Source organism: Gobio gobio (assembly GCF_949357685.1).
Source record: "Gobio gobio genome assembly, chromosome: 5".
In the NCBI taxonomy this organism is placed as follows: domain Eukaryota; kingdom Metazoa; phylum Chordata; class Actinopteri; order Cypriniformes; family Gobionidae; genus Gobio; species Gobio gobio.
In genome coordinates, this window is record NC_137101.1 from 39356257 (window position 1) to 39377788 (window position 21532).

The 21532-nt window shown below is 40.5% G+C and overlaps 1 protein-coding gene across 1 annotated transcript in view; it reads left to right on the plus strand.

The window, feature by feature from the left end:
• Nucleotides 1-6113: 6113 nt before the first annotated feature.
• Nucleotides 6114-21532, plus strand: part of LOC307126512 (uncharacterized protein) — a 33855-nt gene continuing 18436 nt past the window's right edge. The window contains exons 1-2 of the mRNA XM_079817072.1: nt 6114-6433; nt 9722-9850. Of these exons, the coding sequence (XP_079673198.1) occupies nt 6157-6433; nt 9722-9850 (406 nt within the window). The 5' untranslated portion in view covers nt 6114-6156. The remainder of the gene's footprint in view (nt 6434-9721; nt 9851-21532) is intronic.

The following is a 21532-nucleotide window of genomic DNA, read 5'->3' on the forward strand; positions in this document are numbered from 1 at the left end:
CCAGCCCTTCGTGATGGCCCAACAGCTCCAAGACTCCTGCCGTAAATGGCTACTGGCTAAGGGACGCGACGTTGAGAAAATCATCTATATGGTGGCACTGGATCAGTTCATCACCCGTCTTCCTCAGAAAATGGCCGAGTGGGTCCAGTGCCACCGTCCGACTTCTTTGGACTCACATGGTGACGTGCCCAGGGGTCGGCGGACCCCTACCTTCTGTCGCTCTCTCTCCCGCATGTCCTTTCCCGGTGGCTTTATGCGGTCTCTCCATGCCCATTAATGGAACAAGACACAGGTGTTAATTCTTTGCACTTGACCCGCGCTTGTCTCCCAACTCTCCCGTCACAGACCTCGCTAAACCAAAATTTGATTGGCTGAAGTACACAAAAAATAACCACATTATTTCTGGAAATTTAATTGTAACGTACTAAAATAGACATTAACTGAATTTAGACACATTCAGACACACATTAATTTAATTATTTAAAATATATATTTTTGATTTTGACAGGGCCAGCAGAGAAGGCCCTGATGGCTCTGACAGCACACCACTGATTATAGTGGAAAATACTTCTGTGGTTTAGTTTAGTGTTTTAAAAGTCACAAAAAAATTATTTAGTTAGAAGCAGTGTTACTACCAGCATTAACTCGTTAATTGTGTCTGAGTTCAGCTTGTTTGAGCATGTGAAATATTATGTAATACTATATGTACACTACACATACATACTATAACTGTACACATGACCCGTGTGTTTTTCTAGCCTGTATAGTAACCAGTAAAAGCAGATTAGATATGATGACCATAGACTGTCTGATAGACACATGCTCATAGTAAAAGTCACAGTACATACACAGTAAATCTTATGAATTTTGTATATTCCTTTTTTCGCCAGATACCTGGCCACTGGAGATTCCTTCAGAACAATTGCCTTCAGTTACCGTGTTGGGCACTCTACCGTCTCAGGCATTGTGAGGGAGGCCAGTGCCATCTGGACAGCCCTGGTGGAGGAGACTATGCTAGTTCGCAACATGGGTGACTGGAGGGCCATCGCTGACCAGTTCTCTGTGCGTTGGAATTTTCCAAATTGTCTTGGTGCCATCGATGGGAAACGTGGTTTTACAAGCGCCTACAAATTCTGGGTCCCTCTTTTTTAACTATAAATCCACTTACTCACTGGTTCTTCTGGCCGTTGTCGATGCCAACTATCTTTTTAGGGTTGTGGATGTTGGGGGCTATGGCAAACCAGTGACAGTGGAACACTCCACAACTCGGCATTTGGAAAAGGCCTCAGAGATGGCACACTTGATTTACCATCAGATCCTGCTGTCCCAGGAGCAGAACAGCAGGGGCCTCTTTGTGTTTGTGGGGGATGAGGGCTTTCCACTGATGACCAACCTCTTGCGACCATACCCTGGACATCACATCCCTCTCAGCTCGGTGGCGGATGTACCGGCATGTCATTGTAACCAGTCCAGAGGTTGCAGAGCTGTGTGCAGGCCACATGCGTGTTGCACAACCTCCTGCGCATGAAGACACTGGAAAGGGGAAAAAGATGCACACACAGAGCTGAACCCACCATTGAGCCATCTTCAGCTCCTGAGGCCCTGCGAGATGCACAAAGGATGGGCTCCAACAATGCCACCCGTAGAGCTATCCAACTCTGAGAAACTGATGACCAACCTCTTGCGACCATACCCTGGACATCACATCCCTCTCAGCTCGGTGGCGGATGTACCGGCATGTCATTGTAACCAGTCCAGAGGTTGCAGAGCTGTGTGCAGGCCACATGCGTGTTGCACAACCTCCTGCGCATGAAGACACTGGAAAGGGGAAAAAGATGCACCAAGGATGGGCTCCAACAATGCCCAAAGACACTGGAAAGGGGAAAAAGATGCACACACAGAGCTGAACCCACCATTGAGCCATCTTCAGCTCCTGAGGCCCTGCGAGATGCACCAAGGATGGGCTCCAACAATGCCACCCGTAGAGCTATCCAACTCTGAGAAACTGATGACCAACCTCTTGCGACCATACCCTGGACATCACATCCCTCTCAGCTCGGTGGCGGATGTACCGGCATGTCATTGTAACCAGTCCAGAGGTTGCAGAGCTGTGTGCAGGCCACATGCGTGTTGCACAACCTCCTGCGCATGAAGACACTGGAAAGGGGAAAAAGATGCACCAAGGATGGGCTCCAACAATGCCCAAAGACACTGGAAAGGGGAAAAAGATGCACACACAGAGCTGAACCCACCATTGAGCCATCTTCAGCTCCTGAGGCCCTGCGAGATGCACCAAGGATGGGCTCCAACAATGCCACCCGTAGAGCTATCCAACTCTGAGAAACTGATGACCAACCTCTTGCGACCATACCCTGGACATCACATCCCTCTCAGCTCGGTGGCGGATGTACCGGCATGTCATTGTAACCAGTCCAGAGGTTGCAGAGCTGTGTGCAGGCCACATGCGTGTTGCACAACCTCCTGCGCATGAAGACACTGGAAAGGGGAAAAAGATGCACCAAGGATGGGCTCCAACAATGCCCAAAGACACTGGAAAGGGGAAAAAGATGCACACACAGAGCTGAACCCACCATTGAGCCATCTTCAGCTCCTGAGGCCCTGCGAGATGCACCAAGGATGGGCTCCAACAATGCCACCCGTAGAGCTATCCAACTCTGAGAAACTGATGACCAACCTCTTGCGACCATACCCTGGACATCACATCCCTCTCAGCTCGGTGGCGGATGTACCGGCATGTCATTGTAACCAGTCCAGAGGTTGCAGAGCTGTGTGCAGGCCACATGCGTGTTGCACAACCTCCTGCGCATGAAGACACTGGAAAGGGGAAAAAGATGCACACACAGAGCTGAACCCACCATTGAGCCATCTTCAGCTCCTGAGGCCCTGCGAGATGCACCAAGGATGGGCTCCAACAATGCCACCCGTAGAGCTATCCAACTCTGAGAAACGTACTGTGCCTACTTCAACCAGGACGGTGCAGTGCCATGGCAGCCGAGTACATAGAGTACGCCAGAGGGCTCCGAGCTCGGTATTTGGCCCGAACCCAGAGTACTCCCCCGTATCTCTGGTTAAGAAAGTAATCAGGTGAGTGTGAGGAATTCTACCAGCCAACTGACAGATAAATGGTCAAATTCTGTGGATGGCATCCACTCAAATGTAATTTATTATTTTGTGTCTGAAAACTGATCACTTTAATATTTTATTCCTCATTTGGCTGGGGGAAAGTGCCAATTTGAACCCACGCATGACATGATATGCTGCCTGTCATTCAATGATAAACAGAGTACACGGACCCAATACAAGCACGATACATACCAGATTCACCAACCATCTCAGCCATGATCAATGGAGCTCCGAAATTACGATTCACCATGGCAACAGCACCCAAGACATTCCCATACTTCCGGGTCAAACGTAAGTTTAATTCTTAATCATTGTTATAATAGCAGAGGTGAAAACTGGCATTACAGTAAGTTATTGAATAATATACATTTTCATGGTATCCCACGGGCAAAAAAAGAATGTGGTAGCAACTAATGTTCATGACTTTACAAACATTTAACATATTAAATAAATATAATTCAGTGTCTTTTTCAATGTGCAGCAGCTTTTTCCTCATAGTCTAATGCTCTTTTCACATAATGTTCTCTAATCCAACATGTTACATTTCTGAATTAGGATAGTGAAATTAACATTTAACTTCTACTCAGCCAACAGCAAGAAGGCAGAGGCTCACAAAATGATAGGAGGACCTGCCCCAGCACATACTGACAGAAGAAGAGATGGAGGAAGAATATTAAAATCCAACAGGGGAAAAAAAACTGTTGCTTTTGTATTTATAAAGATGACCAAATAAATTGTGAATCATTCGGGTTTATTTAACACTTGTGTTGTATGGCATATATTTCAGACTAACCTTCCATCCATTCTTCCATTCAGTAATCGGTTTCATTTGTGGAAGGTGCGATGATGGGAATATGCATATCAATGCATCCAACCACATTGGAAATCCTAAAGGAAATTCTAATTATTAGGTTACTTCCAGAGGTTGCAACAAGATGTTCTTAATAGAACATCATTTAACCTGATTTCTACACCACTGACCTGCAATCCTGTGAAGCTCATCTTTGATGCTCTCATGGGTTTGTACCCAGAAAACAACACAAACATATTCAGAAAGAGCTAACTTGAGAGTGAGGCAAACTTTCCTTACCTCTCTGCATACAGCGGCCATACTAATATGCTCTGCATCTCTGGTGAAAACTATCATTAAAGCATGGTACTGCTCGAAAAACATGACTGTAACTCCCTACAAATTACTGCAGCCTCCTCATCTACAGGATGCTGTTTTTGTCACTTTGACAGTGTCCTCTTGATGAAAATATTTGCAGTGAATGAATGTACCTGCACTGGAAAAAAATGCTTTTCTTTTGTCTTGTAATATTCAGTCAAAATATCTAAAGATTCTAAATCAATGTGCATTTTCTACATAAGAAAAATTACATAAGGTATTTAGTCTTATTTCATGGGGGACAAAAAAAAAGCTTATTTAAGTGCATTTTTCTTATTTTGCAAATTATCTGCCAATAGCGTAAGGAAAAATATTCAGTATGAAAAGCATTTGTGCAGCATGAATGAATGAATGATTTAAACACCACTGGTGCTTTAAAAGAGCATCTCTGAAAAGTTCCTAGTAGACTAAGAAGTGATGCAGGCTCAGAAAATATAGACATTGCACATTTCATGATTGAACACAGAGGACTTAACTGACAGTTTTCTGGTTGGACCAAGTGTGCATAACCAGAGGATAGAAAGGCTATGGGCAGAGGTGCTGTCAGCAAACTTCAGAGATTTATTTCTTTTTATGGAGGCTGAAGGACTTTTACAAATCAACAACCGCACCCTCATTAGAGCTTTACATTTATCATTCCAAGGATAAATAAGCCCCCCCCCCCTTTTTTTATGCTTACATTTTCTTACATTCTTGAAACTATGCTTTCATTTCTCAGATGAAGCAGAGCAAAGCAATACATTTTAATTTATGTTTAGTGATCCAAGTGTAGCGACACACACTTAAAACATGCTGAGATTGATCAGATCGATAAATCTACACAAGCTGGGCTCCGACTGAGGGTTTATATTCAGTGTTCACTTCACTGGACAAAATGTGTTCATTCATCAAACACTGACGACACTCGGATTAGATAAAAATGTGTATTCAAAACATTGATGTGTATTTATTTAAATATTGTAAACTATTATTAATTTAGGACAGTTTGTCATATTTGAAAGTGCTAGACTGAATGTTACCTATATATTGTTGTATATTTGTCTGTGGCCATAATAAAGGTTTAATTTTATTGGCAACCTTGTTTGAGTAAGTTATAGTTTTTGCTATGGCACTTTAGAAAAATGCATCCAAACATCAATTTATAAATGTCTTGTTACTGAAAAATTTGTTACCAACCCTTGGTATGTAATAGTTTCTGCACCCTATCATGACCAAGCCTGTAGTGCTCCAGTCAGAAATTGAAGCTTTCGCGCCTCGATCGCCCCCCGGTGGCCGGTCCCAGTATAGCTCCTAAACCCCGCCTCTCCATGTATATGAATGGGCGCGAGACACACTAAACTATTTAATTACACTTCAAATAATTGTTTCCTAAAGATGGTTTCTGTCATTTTAGGCAGTTTTTATTACAATAATTTCATTTCAAGTGTTCGTTTTTTAAATAAGTTTAGTTTTAGTGAGTTATTTGATGCTATAAAAACGGGGGTGTGACGTCATGATTGACAGCTGAGATTGACGGCTTCTCTGAGTGAAGTTGTCACTGAGGCACTAACGGACTTTTTTCTGGATTTTTGTGAGGAGATTGGAGCTTTAGCTTTCATTTCTACACTTCCATAACTGTTTATTTCACACCAACATAATTAATTATTCTGCATCTGTGAGAGTGTGGGCGGGCTTTTGATAATCGCGCCTCTACTTCCTGTTCTCTACTGCGCAACTCCGGTCCCGAGATCGCTACTGCGCAGACTCGGTCCCAAGATGTCAGCGCCGTGAGCGGGCCTATGAAAGCTTCAACTTTGGTCAGCGGAAGTCAATGGAGTCGCGTCGTCCATATTTTTTTACAGTCTATGATCATGACTGTTTTAAATCTCACACAGAATCTCTATAAGATCATGGGACACATCATTAGGCTATGTGTATTTAAATATGCATTTCTTCAAGGATTCAAATATGAACCTTATTTGTTTCTTCATATTTTGAACTGTGAGTTTTTGCATGTCACTTTAAATCCACTTTGTGATTTGAGACAGCAACTTGTGAACAGGACTTTTATTTTGGTCTGGCGATGTGACGTCACAAGTATGCGTCGCGACCCTGCGTTTGTTGTGAATCGGCTGAAGAAAGGTTTGTGTTTTAAAACATTTAACTTGTTTGGATCGATAGAAATTAATAGCGTTCTTATAACTATTAGAAAATTATTCTGCATTAAATGGACAATTGTATTACTTCATCTGATATTAATAAATGTTATGTAAAGCTACACATCTATAACGTACGGAGCCCCTAAAGGGACGTGGTGGTGGAAAAAAATTAGGATGGGAGGATATTTTTTTTCCAAATGGTTTGCGTTCCCTCGCAAAACTTTTGCGTTCCCTCGCAAAGATATTTGCGTTCCCCCGAGAAACTTTGCGTTCCCTCGCAAAGATATTTGCGTTCCCCCGAGAAACTTTGCGTTCCCACGCAAAAGTTTTGCGTTCCCTCGCAAAGATATTTGCGTTCCCTCGCAAAAGTTTTGCGTTCCCTCGCAAAGATATTTGCGTTCCCACGCAAAACTTGCGTTCCCTCGCAAAGATATTTGCGTTCCCTCGCAAAGATATGTCCCACGGGCCGTTTCAAACAGCTCAGTAGGCTACGTTAACAATATTGTATCCAATAGCGTTAGAGCGGTTAGAGTTATTTTGAACTTGGGCTTAAGTATTATAATACAGTCAGTGCTTCGGAGTTCAGTAGTTGGCAATGTATACACAGATTTTAACTTCCTGGATCAATAACTCGTGAGCTAAAAACGTTCAAAACACAAATGACACCTTTAACGTAGACAACGAGCTGCAACATAATTTTCCTCAAAACGAGCCTTAATATATGAGAGACAAGTAAAAAGGGACCGTCTGCAAAGTGCAAAACCCGAAAGGCGTTACTAAAAAATAGGCAATAATAATCAATCTCCTACTACAATATACTAATACAGTAGGCTATACAGTGTAATGCCATCAAAATTAGTAAGCAATTATCATACAAAAGCTATGGAACTTGCAACTACTGTATTTTAGCTGGGTACCAACATCATTTGTGTAAAGAATAGGCCTATGGCTGTGTGCTATTACTTTTATTATTTTTATGTGCTATTGCCAAACTAAGCGTTGTAGTATAACCAGCAGGAGAGCGTGATGTGTGAACTGAATTTGGTGACAGTAGGCTACAGTACAGTGCATTTCAGTGAAGTTTGCTGAACATTTTTCCTAATAAAATAATCCTAACAATTATGCAAAAGCAAATTTTATCAAACTAAGTGTTTTTATCAAACTAAGTGACGATTGATGTGTACACTGAATTTGGAGACACAGTGTGTAACATTGAAGTTATGACTTGTAGTAGGCTATACGCTTTTCGGGTTTTGCACTTTGCAGACAGTCCCTTCGGACTTGTCTCTCAGCCGCCTGCTCATATAGACCCAATTAATTTATATTATAAGGCTTGTTTTGAGGAAAAATAGGTTGCAGCTTGTTGTCTACGTTAAAGAGACATTGTGTTTTAACAACGTTAAAGAGCTGAGCTGTTAGAAACAACCCGTGGGACATCTATCTTTGCGAGGGAACGCAAATATCTTTGCGAGGGAACGCAAAGTTTTGCGTGGGAACGCAAATATCTTTGCGAGGGAACGCAAAACTTTTGCGAGGGAACGCAAATATCTTTGCGAGGGAACGCAAAACTTTTGCGTGGGAACGCAAAGTTTCTCGGGGGAACGCAAATATCTTTGCGAGGGAACGCAAAGGTTTTGCGAGGGAACGCAAACGATTTGGAAAAAAAATATCCTCCCATCCTAATTTTTTTCCACCACCACGTCCCTTTAGGGGCTCCGTAACTAAGTGACCATTGATTTGTAAACTGAATTTGGAGACACAGTGTGTAACATTGAAGTTATGACTTGTAGTAGGCTATACGCTTTTCGGGTTTTGCACTTTGCAGACAGTCCCTTCGGACTTGTCTCTCAGCCGCCTGCTCATATAGACCCAATTAATTTATATTATAAGGCTCGTTTTGAGGAAAAATAGGTTGCAGCTTGTTGTCTACGTTAAAGAGACATTGTGTTTTAACAACGTTTAGCTCACCGAACTCATTGAGCACTCGCCTAGGCTATAGCCTAAGTCCAAGTTCAAAATAACTCTAACCGCTCATTTAATGGATACAATATTGTTAACGTAGCCTACTGAGCTGTTTGAAACGGCCCGTGGGACATCTATCTTTGCGAGGGAACGCAAATATCTTTGCGAGGGAACGCAAATATCTTTGCGAGGGAACGCAAAACTTTTGCGAGGGAACGCAAATATCTTTGCGAGGGAACGCAAAACTTTTGCGTGGGAACGCAAAGTTTCTCGGGGGAACGCAAATATCTTTGCGAGGGAACGCAAACGATTTGGAAAAAAAATATCCTCCCATCCTAATTTTTTTCCACCACCACGTCCCTTTAGGGGCTCCGTACGCTTGCACACTGTCACTGCCTCCGAAACTTTTGTCCGTCAAAAAAAAAAATCGGAACAGGTTCGATTTTCTGCGTTTTTCGCATCCGTTTTTCCCATCTACAGTGCTGATGCCCAACCTAAAACTGCTAGCAATGGTGGAGAATGAATCGCCAGTGCTCCTCAGATACATACAATTATATATACAAATATTATTGTATCAAAAATACTGCAATATCACCGCTATAATTATAGCACACCAACTCCCTGTAAACCGTGTGTGTGTGTGTGTGTGTGAGTGTACGCGCGGATCCTAGACATACTGCCTCTGCGTGCTCAGGATTGGTAATTAGTGGTCTTCTTTTTAATACGTGGCTCCAGTATAGCTAGCAAAGCATCAAACGGAGCCACTGACATTCAACTTTGAATCGGTCTGGATAATCCCGCAGCTCCTTGATAAGGAGGTGGAAGACGGCATTTTGTGTTGTTTTGCGTTTTTTTTCGTAACGCATTCATTAATACCCATCGGACTCAGTGTGCAAGGTCTCTGTGCGTGACAAATTTTTCGGATCACGAATACGAAAAAACGCATGCGAGAATTTCGGACTCAGTGTGCAAAGGCCTTAACAGAAAAGGTGCGTCTCATTTTGCGTTGTATATTGTCAGTTCAGAATCAGTTCATCGTAAACACGAACTCAGTCACTGGAGAAAGTTATGTGATGAAAGGAGGTTTAAGTAATTTAACTTTTACAAACCAACTGAAAATGTTTTCTTGAAAATTCTAATGTAATGTGTAATAAAATGTAATATTCAAATCATTAAATACCAACTTTATGTATAATTTGTGTTCTTATATTGTGAAATTGTATTAATTTGTACTGCTGCGGGTGGTAATCACTTTGATTGAGCTTTATTTTTCTTTCTGGTAAATATTCTCATCTTAAACATGACACAGAAAAACTCCTGGTGAAGCGACTGAGATCCACATCTATTATAAAGATGGCGTTTATTAAAGAGGAGAGTGAAGACTTGAGGATTGAAGAAGTATTCAGTCTGAAACAAGAAGATACTGAGGAACAAACAGGTTGGTTTCATTCTCAAATTTGAAATCATAGACTATAAAGGCACCAGTGGGTAATGGCATTACAAATGGAAATTATTATTTTTCGAGCCACAAAATGACTCTTAATTTGCCTCTTTGAATAAGAATTCTCTAATTTAACCTTAAAGGGTATCTTCAGTGATTTAGCTTAAGCTTTGTTTGTAAACAGGGTCATTTATTCAGAAGAAATTTGAAATTATTTTTGAATTTGGTGCCTTCTAGACTGAGAAAAGAGAAAATGTATTTTTGTCTCATGTGGACGAAAGACAACAACTCCCAGAATGCACTTGCTTCGCTGCCCTACAAGGCCACACCGTTGTTTTGATCTTCATAGTAATACAATCATTTCGTCCAGTTAGAGAATAAACACTACAATTAAAAACTGAACGTGTCTTTTCAATAAAGTGTGAGTGAGCCGAACGAAAGTCACGTCACAGACGCAGCAGTGTCAGATTTCATTCATCACGAAGAGCTGTTGTATATTACATTCTGTGCGTGAGATCTCTCCCCTGTGGGCGGGTTGATAACATGCGGAACAGCTCCATCTAGTGGCTGTAGTTTTAGCCTCTGGCCAAAAAAATCCTTGGATGACGCAAAATGACGATATTTGCGTCATCTGAGGAATTTTTCCAGAAATAAAATGCATCATTATCTCGTCTCAGGGGGATATGAGGAGAGAAAGTACCATAATTTGAATATTCCACCGGGTTTCTACTGATACAATGCCTAATGCTAAATCACTGAAGTGACCCTTTAATTACTATACTAATTGTAGCCTAATATAAATAATATAAATATCTTAAGTGGTCATTAATGGACCATAATTATTGCGCAAATAGTATTTAGTACCAAAATATCTTAAAATATTCAATAAATATTATTGAACTAAAATATAGAACATTTATACAATTGAAAAATAGTTAAGGTGTATGGTCACATTTGACCATCAATGAGTATGAGTGTGACCAATTAGTAAGGAATAGGCTACCTGAGGGCTAAATACAATAAAAATAACATTAACATTGTTAACGTTTACGCATCTCCATCACTCTCCATTATAAAACGATCCTGTATGGTTGACGTAATAATCAATGCACACAATGCTGTACTGTTTACCAAAACTTGCTGCAAACATTTGTAAAGTGGAGCTGTTGTGCATCAAGCCATTCAAATGCATTGACACAGCGCTAGAAGTATTGAGAGCTCCGTGAAGCACGTGACCGCGCGCACCACCGGGAGATGAGAGAGCATGTCGCAACTCCGTTTTTCAACACTCTGGCTTTAACTGTTTAATATGCCATATTAGCAGCAAAACGCTATTTATAGTTTGAATTTCGCATTAAACTTTAAAAAATGTTAAAGCTTAGACTTTATTTAATATCAAAAGCAGGTTTGGAAATTTGGCGTGAGATTAAGTTGGGCAGCGTGAGGCAGAGCCTGAAAGCGTGAGTATCACGCCAAATGCGTGAGAGTTGGCAACCCTGCTGTACTTCACCTGTGACCGATGCTAGCACACAAGCCTTATGATGGCTCAATGTCCGCTTTTAGATACACAAGCTCGTTTCTGACTGATACACCTGTGAGCTTTTCAAATTGTTCATCGCCTTACCATCACAGGCTACTGAATCTAGAAAATAGGTAAAAATGCTACCGTATGTGATATGAGGCCACTTCACGTCATCCTCCCAACCAACTACCGCGGAGGGTAAACGTACTGTTGTTTCACCCTTTTGAAAGTTCGTTGAGTTTGTGCACATTGTTAGCAAATTTGGATAGCTTGAATGACTGTCAACTGTTGAATGTCAATAAGCTATGTTTCAATCCACCTTTTTGTTGCGCATTTTGGAATATCGCATAAAAACATGCTGAATGGAAACGCCAAGATGCACATGAATTCTAAAAATGTGCATTAAAAACTAATCCGCTTGTTTGAGTCAGATACATTTTCTATCCGCTACGAAAACATCATAAACTACAATGTAAATGCATAATGTCACGAATGTCACGTACCGCTAGTTTACTTCGAACCGGAAGACATGCCCACTTTTGACGCAAGGCTTCATGGGGCGTAAGAAATGTAATTATTTTAGTCATGTCACCCGTTTTATACCCTTAACTATGTCATGAACTATCTGATATTCTGATTTTCAAATATGTGTGTTAGTTGATCTACTGCTCCTGGAAAAAATTAAGAGACCACTTAACATTGATTTCTCAATGTTAAGTGGTCTCTTAATTTTTTCCAGAGCTGTATAATGCGCTATGGGCACCGCCATGTTAGTTTGCGCCTCAGAGAATCGGATCTGTCGGATTTACATCACATAAATTCATCTAAGTCTCACGAATTACATGAAAGTAAGTGACCGCTGAACTGGGAGAACAATAGAGTAAACTTTATAATGTGTAAACACGTAGTCAAATTATAACTGTCTGAAAGGATTGTCGTTGCCGCTATAGACATCGGTGTGTGTTTTTTGCTAATAATTATGTGCATTTAAATGTCTGAAACCTAAAATAAACATGTGCTTGAAAATACTGAATAGTTGTGAAATGTGACGAGCTCTCTGCCTCGGTGCCAGTGAAAACACGTTCTGATTCGGTCCGGTTACATTCCGGATATATATAGATACGGCTAGAGATGTTCCGATACCCTTTTTCCCTTCCCAATACCGATTCCGATACCTGGGCTCAGTGTATCCGCCGATACTAAGTACTGATCTGATATCTAGGTGTATATCTGCATATACAGCTATATATATACTACTAGCCCTGTATGAATTGCTTGAAATATTTTATGGTGTGCTTCAGACTTATCCTTTAATAAAACATGAACAAATACATACAGTGAACTACTGTATTCATTACAGTATTTGTATTATCAGACATGCATTTGACAGTAATATTATTTATTTTTCTTAAGCGAAAAAGAACTTCAAATGCAGCCGCAAATCTAACACTGCAAACGGAAAAATGTATTTTAGTTTTACAATATAACTGTATAAAAGACGTATTATTATTATTACTACATAGAGACGTAGGTCTACTGTAGGCTACAACAGTAGTTAACATATTCTGAAAATTTCTTCACGTTAAACCGAACTTTTATTGTGACGGGTTGCCGTGAACGCATTTGAGTGTCTGTGTTCATTATATGACAGTAAATTCTCATGAAGTGACCATAGACTGTAAAAATGCATGTAGAGGTGGAGAAACTTGGGGAGGACAAAGACAGCGAGCTTATACCACTATAGTGGTAAAAATGTGTTATTGCGTGATTAAAAATGCTCAATGTGTCCATCGGATGGCACCGATCTCATTTTAAAAATTGCTTAAATGAGGCCTTGGCTTGACTCTTAAATGAAATACAGCTAAAATAAAAAATTATATATATATATATATATATTATATATATACATTTATTATATTCAATGGGAAAAAATGGGTCATAATTATTGCATAAATATTAATTTTAAATCATAAAATTATCTCAAAACACCAAAAAAGAAAAGAAAAAATATTATTGAACAAAAATATATTTCATTGATTTTACTCAAATCTTTTTTTATCTTAATCCTGCCCTCCGGGTCATTTTTGACCCGAAGGTCCTGAATGTGACCCATAAATGAAGTACCCCTGAGGGTTAATGAGCTTCAGCTCCCCCTGTCAGTGACAGTACATGTGGAAATTGTTTTGAAAGCGTCTGGAGAAACGTTCACAGGGCTCGAAGAATATCTTTATCAAACACCCGCGATTGATTTGAATGTTATTTTTGTATTTGGCCTGCCTGATCAGTGAATATAACTACGAACTGTACACACACATGCATGCGCGTGCAAGAAAGGAATGTTATTTCACTATTTAAGATAACCCGTCGGCAGGCCAGTGATACGTTTTGGTAACCCGTCTGAAAAACACATAGCCCCGGGACGTTGGGCTTTGCGAGCACTGGCGCTACAAGTCAGAGTCTGATCACGAATGAACTAATAACACCTTCTCCAGCCTGTGACCGCGTCCTAAGGTATGTAATCAATAGATATCAAACGATCTGTTACCATGCAATACTAACACATAAAAAAACATGTTTTGCTCACATAAGTGTGTGTTGCACCTTTCCTGTCGGATCCAATACAGAAGGCACAGCATTGTGTTTTAATCTCAATATGTTTGCAAATCCATTCTCGACCTATATCTTGTTTACAATCAATTCCGTGGTGAAATGAAGCGAAAGAACGTGCAATGTCTTACACAGCTGGAACCGGCATGTTTATTGCCCTGTAGCGACCCGTTTAGCTCCTCGAGTCGGTGGGCGGGCTTGAAGCGGTGCCTCTGCATTCTATGGCGTCAGTGGTCGACATATTCTGAGATTGAGCGTTTTCTGGGCCTGGTGTCAATAAAAACTTTTCTTTGACCAACAAGTACGTTTTCAGCTCTGAAACTTACAGGATATTCTTATATCACAATGAACTTTTATAAATCAAAGGCTCAGAGGAAAGTTGATTTCTCAATTCATCACCCCTTTAACTTTCTTGCTCACCCGGTTTTGAAGTATAGGATTTTTCCTAGAATAGTCCAGTTTTGACAAGCGAATATTCATGTCACCTCCACATATAAGTATGCCCTCGGATTCTTTTGATATCATATTAAAGGTCCCATGGCATGAAATTTTCATTTTATGAGGTTTTTCAACATTAATATGAGTTCCCCTAGCCTGAATATTGTCCCCAAGTGGATAGAAATGTTGATTGGTGTAAAACCGAGTTCTGGCTGTCTCTCTCTGCCTTTGAGAAAATGACAGGCTTGACTAGCCAATCCTGAAGTCTCCTGGTTTGACGTCCAAGCAGGAACGGTTACCTCCCTTTCCTCCACCCAGAGAATCTGGCACGCCCATGCAAGCGCTCGAGAGATCATGGCTTGTGAACAAGTGAATGCTGGCAGTTTCTCAGTGTTTGGATGTACAAATGAAAACAGAAGTCTTTTTTCAGTTCCTTCTGATCTGTGATCAGTGATTTCTGATGTGTAGCTAATTATTTATTATTCGTGCACACACTGCGGCTTCTCTCTCTCAAGACAGAACGGTGTTTTCGTGTTTTCTATCTTGTGAGTCAGTGTTTTTGTACGTCCTCGTCTATCGGTTCTAAAATGTGCATACAGTCGTTTCTGCTCAACATCAGCAGAGTCACATCTTTAGAGATAAACCTCACACACGCCGAAGCTTGGGCTGCACTGACCGGTCGGCCTTCAACATCACCGACCCCCAGTACTGCATCTGGCCCACAGCGGAGGCACCAAACGCGGCGCGAGATTAAGCAGAAGGGGGGTAAGCGTGAGCATATCCGGGCTAGGCTAGGCAGCTATTCCCAAAATAAACTGGATTACATTTGATTACTGCTGTTGTGTCTTTGTTTGCGCTGTGCACTCAATGCGCGTCACTGACGCTTTTCATATGATAGGAACATATCTAAAAATAATGCTATTATCAACAATTACTCATAACTCGTTCATCTCAACAGGTGTAATGGTACTTTGCATGTGTTACGAAGACGGACTCGGTTAGACTGGGACTCGTGTTTATTCAGAACTCTCAGATACAAACACAATAAACTTGCGCTGACAGACAGCGCTCTCATAACTCCGTAGTTACTATAAATAACTTTGTTAGCAATCGCTCCGTCTCCATGATGTCCGGTTCGCGAACGAATCATTCTTTTGAATCGGTTCTTTTTAGTGAACCGAATCAGTTCACCAAATCGGACTGAATCGTTCTAAACGGTTCGCGTCTCCAGTCAGCGCTGATCCATAATTTACTAAAGTTACTAACTTTCTGACATGAGTGACAGCCCCTCTGACTAGAAATAGACTAATAACCTGAAGTATATGCTGGTACTACAACAGTTCACTGAACTGAGACTGACAGAACTGATGTGAAGTAGGGATGGGCGATATGGACTTGAAAAATGTATCCCTATATATATATATATATAAAAACATTTTATGTAAAATTCCACACCAGCCTTTTCAGAAATGGAAAAGTTGCAGATATAATTGTCTTCTGTAAAAGTGCAGGTAATGTTTAAATAGTGCAACTGTGCTGAAAAACATCACACAATACAAACAATAATAATTAAAATCAATGACAAGTTTTAAATGTAAACCGATTCTGTATTTATACATACACTCATGGTGCAGTGGTAAACAGTGGTAAAAATAGCAGAAACAGCAAAAGTAATTATCCCAAAAATGTCTTCAGATTAAAAAAAAGTTGAAAATAATGATTTAATGATAGAACTTCAGTAATTTGAGTTAATAATACCACAAATTCTTCTACTAATACAAATAAACTGGACTAAGGATTAATTAACTTCTGGGTTCATGAATATTAATCACGTTGTCAGCGCTCATTCAAACTGATTTGTTGAAATCAAAACACAGTAATAGGTGCATGCCAGCCAATGAGATTCCCATTTGTGCATTCGTTTCTTCCTGTTCATGAAAGGCTGAATAATTCTAAATAAACGCCACTATTTTACAGGAAAATACAACAAAGGATATTGTTTACATGTAGCACATCATTTCTGTGTGGTATAAGACTCTCTCGCTCTCTTTGAGTGTGTGTGAAACACTGAGCGCTCTCAGTCGCGCGCCGCACACTAGTGTTTAATGTGCGTCAAATACACTGCGCATTCATTGAGATGAACTGAAATAGTGTGCTTTACCGATCGATTGAGAAAGAGTGGATATCTTAAGCGCTCAGCGAGTGAAAATACATCTGTATGGTTCAGATTGCCCTCAGGTAGCCCCTCGTTTAGCTGTTAACTCTTCCGCAGCTTTCACCATAGTTGTTTTCGCTCTGCACTTGAGATGCGGATTCAGTGCCGCCGCTCCCATTGCGCGGCGCTTAGGGCACCGAGTGTTGCGGGGGGCACCACAAGAAAATTCTCTCTCCAACCCCCGTTCAGCTATACAAAGTGACGAACGCAGCCACCGCGGCCATCATAAAGTAATAACGCTTAGGGCATCAAGACGGCCAGCGGCGGCATTGTGCGGATGGGTCGCGCCATCAACAAGGCTTTATCGCTATTATCGTGGGAAGACAAATTCTTATCGTGGGGAGAATTTTTACCGGTATATCGCAAACGATAAGATATCGCCCATCCCTAATGTGAAGTGAACTCCGGTCCATCCGTCTCTCTGGCAGCAGCTCGTGCCTCGTAGACCTCGTTAAACCACGCCCCCTCCTCTCATTTCAAATGCAAAGATGTCAGCCAATCACAACAGTGGGCGTTTTTACTGAAGTCTCACAGCAGACACGCCTCTTGAAACAGGGCATTCAGCCACAGGGCAAACAGCAGTATTGAAAAAATGCCTTTTATTTATAAATTATGACATTTTATGATGTAAAAATCATACTAACAATATAAGTACACCTCAGGAAACATTATAAAATAATAGAAAAATGCCATGCCATGGGACCTTTAAATATTTGCCTGAAGAAAGACCATTGACTTCCAGGAGGGGCGTAGATGTAAATCTGCCTTTTTTATCTTTCCTTTCTGACAAATGCTCGCAAGTTACTTGACTTGATATAAGAATTACAACGTCTGTGACCAGATTTATAAGAAACTGAAAATAAATATTTAAATCCCCCTTAAAGTTTAAAATGCTCAGTTTCGTTTAAATGTGTCTCTTGTATCCACAACTTTCCCGAACTCTGACCTTTCCCATGATCGCTATGGCAACGTAGAACAAGCCGGTATCGAACTTCCGGTTTATGTTAGTCTGTAGATACTGCTATCAGCGATACGCTTGGTATTATCAGGGTTCTGGAGTAGATTTTTATAACAACGCCCTTGGCAAAATGATCACATCTCCCAGATGGTTGCATGGATCTGACTATCTTACAAGAACTGGTGATAGTTCAGTTAAAGTGCCCCATCCGTCTACCTTAACGGAATGGGTAGACGATATGAAATTGTGGCCAGACGTTAGCTATGTGGATATCATTAACTATTTCGTTCTTAATGAGGGTGTTTTTTTTTATTTCAATTATAAGAGCACAGAGGCTTACAACTATCTACACAGCAACAAAATACTGTGTAAAAAATACGACAAGTTTATATTCCTTAAGGCTGAAGTCGAGCCTAGTCAGAGCCTCAACAAGCCCAAGCAACTTGCTTGGTTAATAACGAGGCCCATTGGTATTATCGAAACAGTCGGCTGTTCATGCATTGCAGGGCTAGGGAAATCTTGTAGCCATGCAGCAGCGGTCATTTGGAAGGTAACGTTAGGCTGTTAGAGCGGTCTTGCCACACATTAAATCTGTAAATTATTGAAAACAATAAACATACCCCTTGCAAAAATATATACAGTTGTAGTGCAGTTTTTTAAATCGGTTAAACAAATATATTAAATAGACTCATTACATGAAAATAAAAATGTTAACAAATAAAGGCTTGAAATATCTCACTTTGCATGTAATGAGTCTATATAATATATTAGTTTAACCTTTTAAGTTGAATTACTGAAATTAATTAACTTTTGCACAATATTCTAATTTTTCAAATTTCACCTGTAATCAGCAACAATATATCATTATGTCTGATTCAGGTCCAGAATGCAGTGGTTAGTGGAAAGACAGGGCTTGCATGTACTGACGCGTAGCGGAGATGGAATGAAGGGACATTCAAGAACCTTCAGCCCAAGCGTCTGTTTGTCACCACAAAGCAGAGAATAAATATGAGGGAGAAACTAGGGCAGTTGGCAGTCAACTCCCAAACACACCACAGTATCAGTCCCACAAAGACTTTAGAGAGTGGACGCATCTCAAACAAAACCTCTATTCCTTTTCAAGAACACGCTACTAGAAAAGTGTTACAATGCCACTCCATCAGCAGAACAACAGGGCAGTTCAAAAGAACAGGGAACCATCAATGATTTAACATTTCTGTCACATCAAAATCATGACAGTGATCTGAGTTGTGTGAAATGCCAGAAATTCTATCAGGCTTATGTTAATATGGATGGCAAACAAGCTAATACACTGGAACTTGAGACGAGGGGGCAGAGTGCATCTGATCTGTGGCACAGTTCTAGGAAACTTAGAATTACAGCCAGTTCAGCAAAGAAGGTGCCTGTACGTGCAGGCACATAGTGAAAAGTTTTTGTGTGAGCACTTTTACCCCAGCTTTCGTGGTAACTATGCCACTAATTATGGGAAAGAAAAGGAAGAAACAGCTTGCAACCAATTGAAAGAACAGGGAATAAACATAACACACACGGGCACAGTTGTACAGGGAGTGCAGAATTATTAGGCACGTTGATTTTCTGATCATATTTTTTTTCCAGGCACATTTGACCAATTCCAAACCACAGTAATCCTAATAACTACTATTGATTTAGTATTTAATAATGTATAAGTGATATATAATTGTTCATGAAGGCTGGAAATGAAAATCACCTTATATTCAGGTGTGCAGAATTATTAGGCATGTTTTCTTTTACAGATAAATTGAGCCAAAAAAGAGATTTAACTCAGACTGAAAAGTCAAAAAGTATTAAATGCCCATGAGAAGGATGCAATACTAATGCAATACTAGACATTGCAGTTAAGGCGTGACCATTGGACAGTGAAATGCTCGTTGGGTCAGCAGGATCTGACAAAAACAGGTGGTGAAGAAAAGACACCTGTTAACTGCAAAATAATTAAGAATTAAGGTGAAGAATTAAGGGTGAAACCATCAGGAACCCTTTAGTCTCCAGCGCCACCATTTTCCAGAGCTGCAACCTACCTGGAGTCTCCAGAAGTGCAAGGTGTCAGGATCTCAGAGACTTCAGTTAGGTAAAGAATCCTAAAAAATGACCCCCACTAGATAAGAATCACAAGCTGAAGTGTTGTAAAATACATGAAGAAGGTTTTTTTATAGGCTTTATGGACAGATAGGTTGAGAGTGACTCTTGAAGGACCAGCACCACATCCTCTAGTACCACTGTTTGAAGAATTCATCTTCCAGAATCTGGCAGTACGTTTTGGGAGTTCATTTTTAGTCCATCTCTGCAAAACGGACTTCAGGATGGACTAAAATGAACTCCCAAAACGTACTGCCAGATTCTGGAAGATGAATTCTTCAAACAGTGGTACTAGAGGATGTGGAGCTGGTCCTTCAAGAGTCATTCTCAACCTATAAAGCCTATAAAAAAGCAGGCTTCATGTATTTTACAACACTTCAGCTTATGATTCTTATTTAGTGGGGGTCATTTTTTAGGATTCTTTACCTAACTGAAGTCTCTGAGATCCTGACACCTTGCACTTCTGGAGACTCCAGGTAGGTTGCAGCTCTGGAAAATGGTGGCGCTGGAGACTAAAGGGTTCCTGATGGTTTCACCCTTAATTCTTCACCTTAATTCTTAATTCTTTTGCAGTTAACAGGTGTCTTTTCTCCGCCACATGTTTTTGTCTGACCCTGCTGACCCAACGAGCATTTCACTGTCCAATGGTCATGCCTTAAATGCAATGTCTAGTATTGCATTATTATTGCATCCTTCTCATGGGCATTTAATACTTTTTGACTTTTCAGTCTGAGTTAAATCTCTTTTTTGGCTCAATTTATCTGTAAAAGAAAACATGCCTACACTTATACATTATTAAATACTAAATCAATAGTAGTTATTAGGATTACTGTGGTTTGGAATTGGTCAAATGTGCCTGGAAAAAAAAATATGATCAGAAAATCAACGTGCCTAATAATTCTGCACTCCCTGTATGTGGTGCAGAGCCATGGTTGTCAGCAAGTCCGGATGGAATCATCAACTCCTGTGAGCTCCTAGAGATTAAATGCCCTGTCCCCAGTAAAAATCATCAGACACTCAGTGAACTGTTATCTCAGAGATTCAGTGATTTCAAGATAGTGGATGGAAAACTTGAGGTTCAGAAAACTGGTAGCCGACTAAGCCGAGGCTATTGCATGCAAGTCCAACTAGGAATGTTTTGCACAGGTCTCAAGACAGCCAGACTGATGATCTGGACACCAGATGAGAGTGTGGTATTTAGTGTACCATTTGATGAGCTGTTTGTCATGGAACAGGTGAAGCGGTTGAGAGCTTTCTACTTCTCATCCATGCTGCCTCAACTTGTTGACAAATTTGCAGCAGAGCGTCTTAAGTTTGATGGGAGATACACTGAAATTGTGAGGAAAGTGTAAAGCAAGAGTAAGGAAAGACAAATGTGAGCAAGGGCAATTGTTAGTGCCCATTGTTGGAAATAATTCAATTTAAAGCAATGAAATGTTAATTTATGTTTATTACAATGCACTTAAATTCATTGAAGTTCATGCATCTATTTTTATGTTGATTAAAAAAATAAAATGTCTACTGACAATGTCTGACATGGACAACATTTCAACAATTACAAATATTAAAATACAAATATTACTTCTACCTATCACAATTCTACTCTGCACTGATATCAATCCTGTCTAATATCACAATTCTTGAGTTTATTTGAAGCTGCACTGAAGTTCACATTTCCCATTGCTTCCCCCTGAACTCTCTCCCTGCTTGGTTTTAAACACGCATGAAGTGACCTGCTGCTCGGCATCACGAATGAGATCACACCGCAAATTCACAAGGGCAGAACATGCGTAGAATTTTGTCTACTTTTGGGACCAGGGA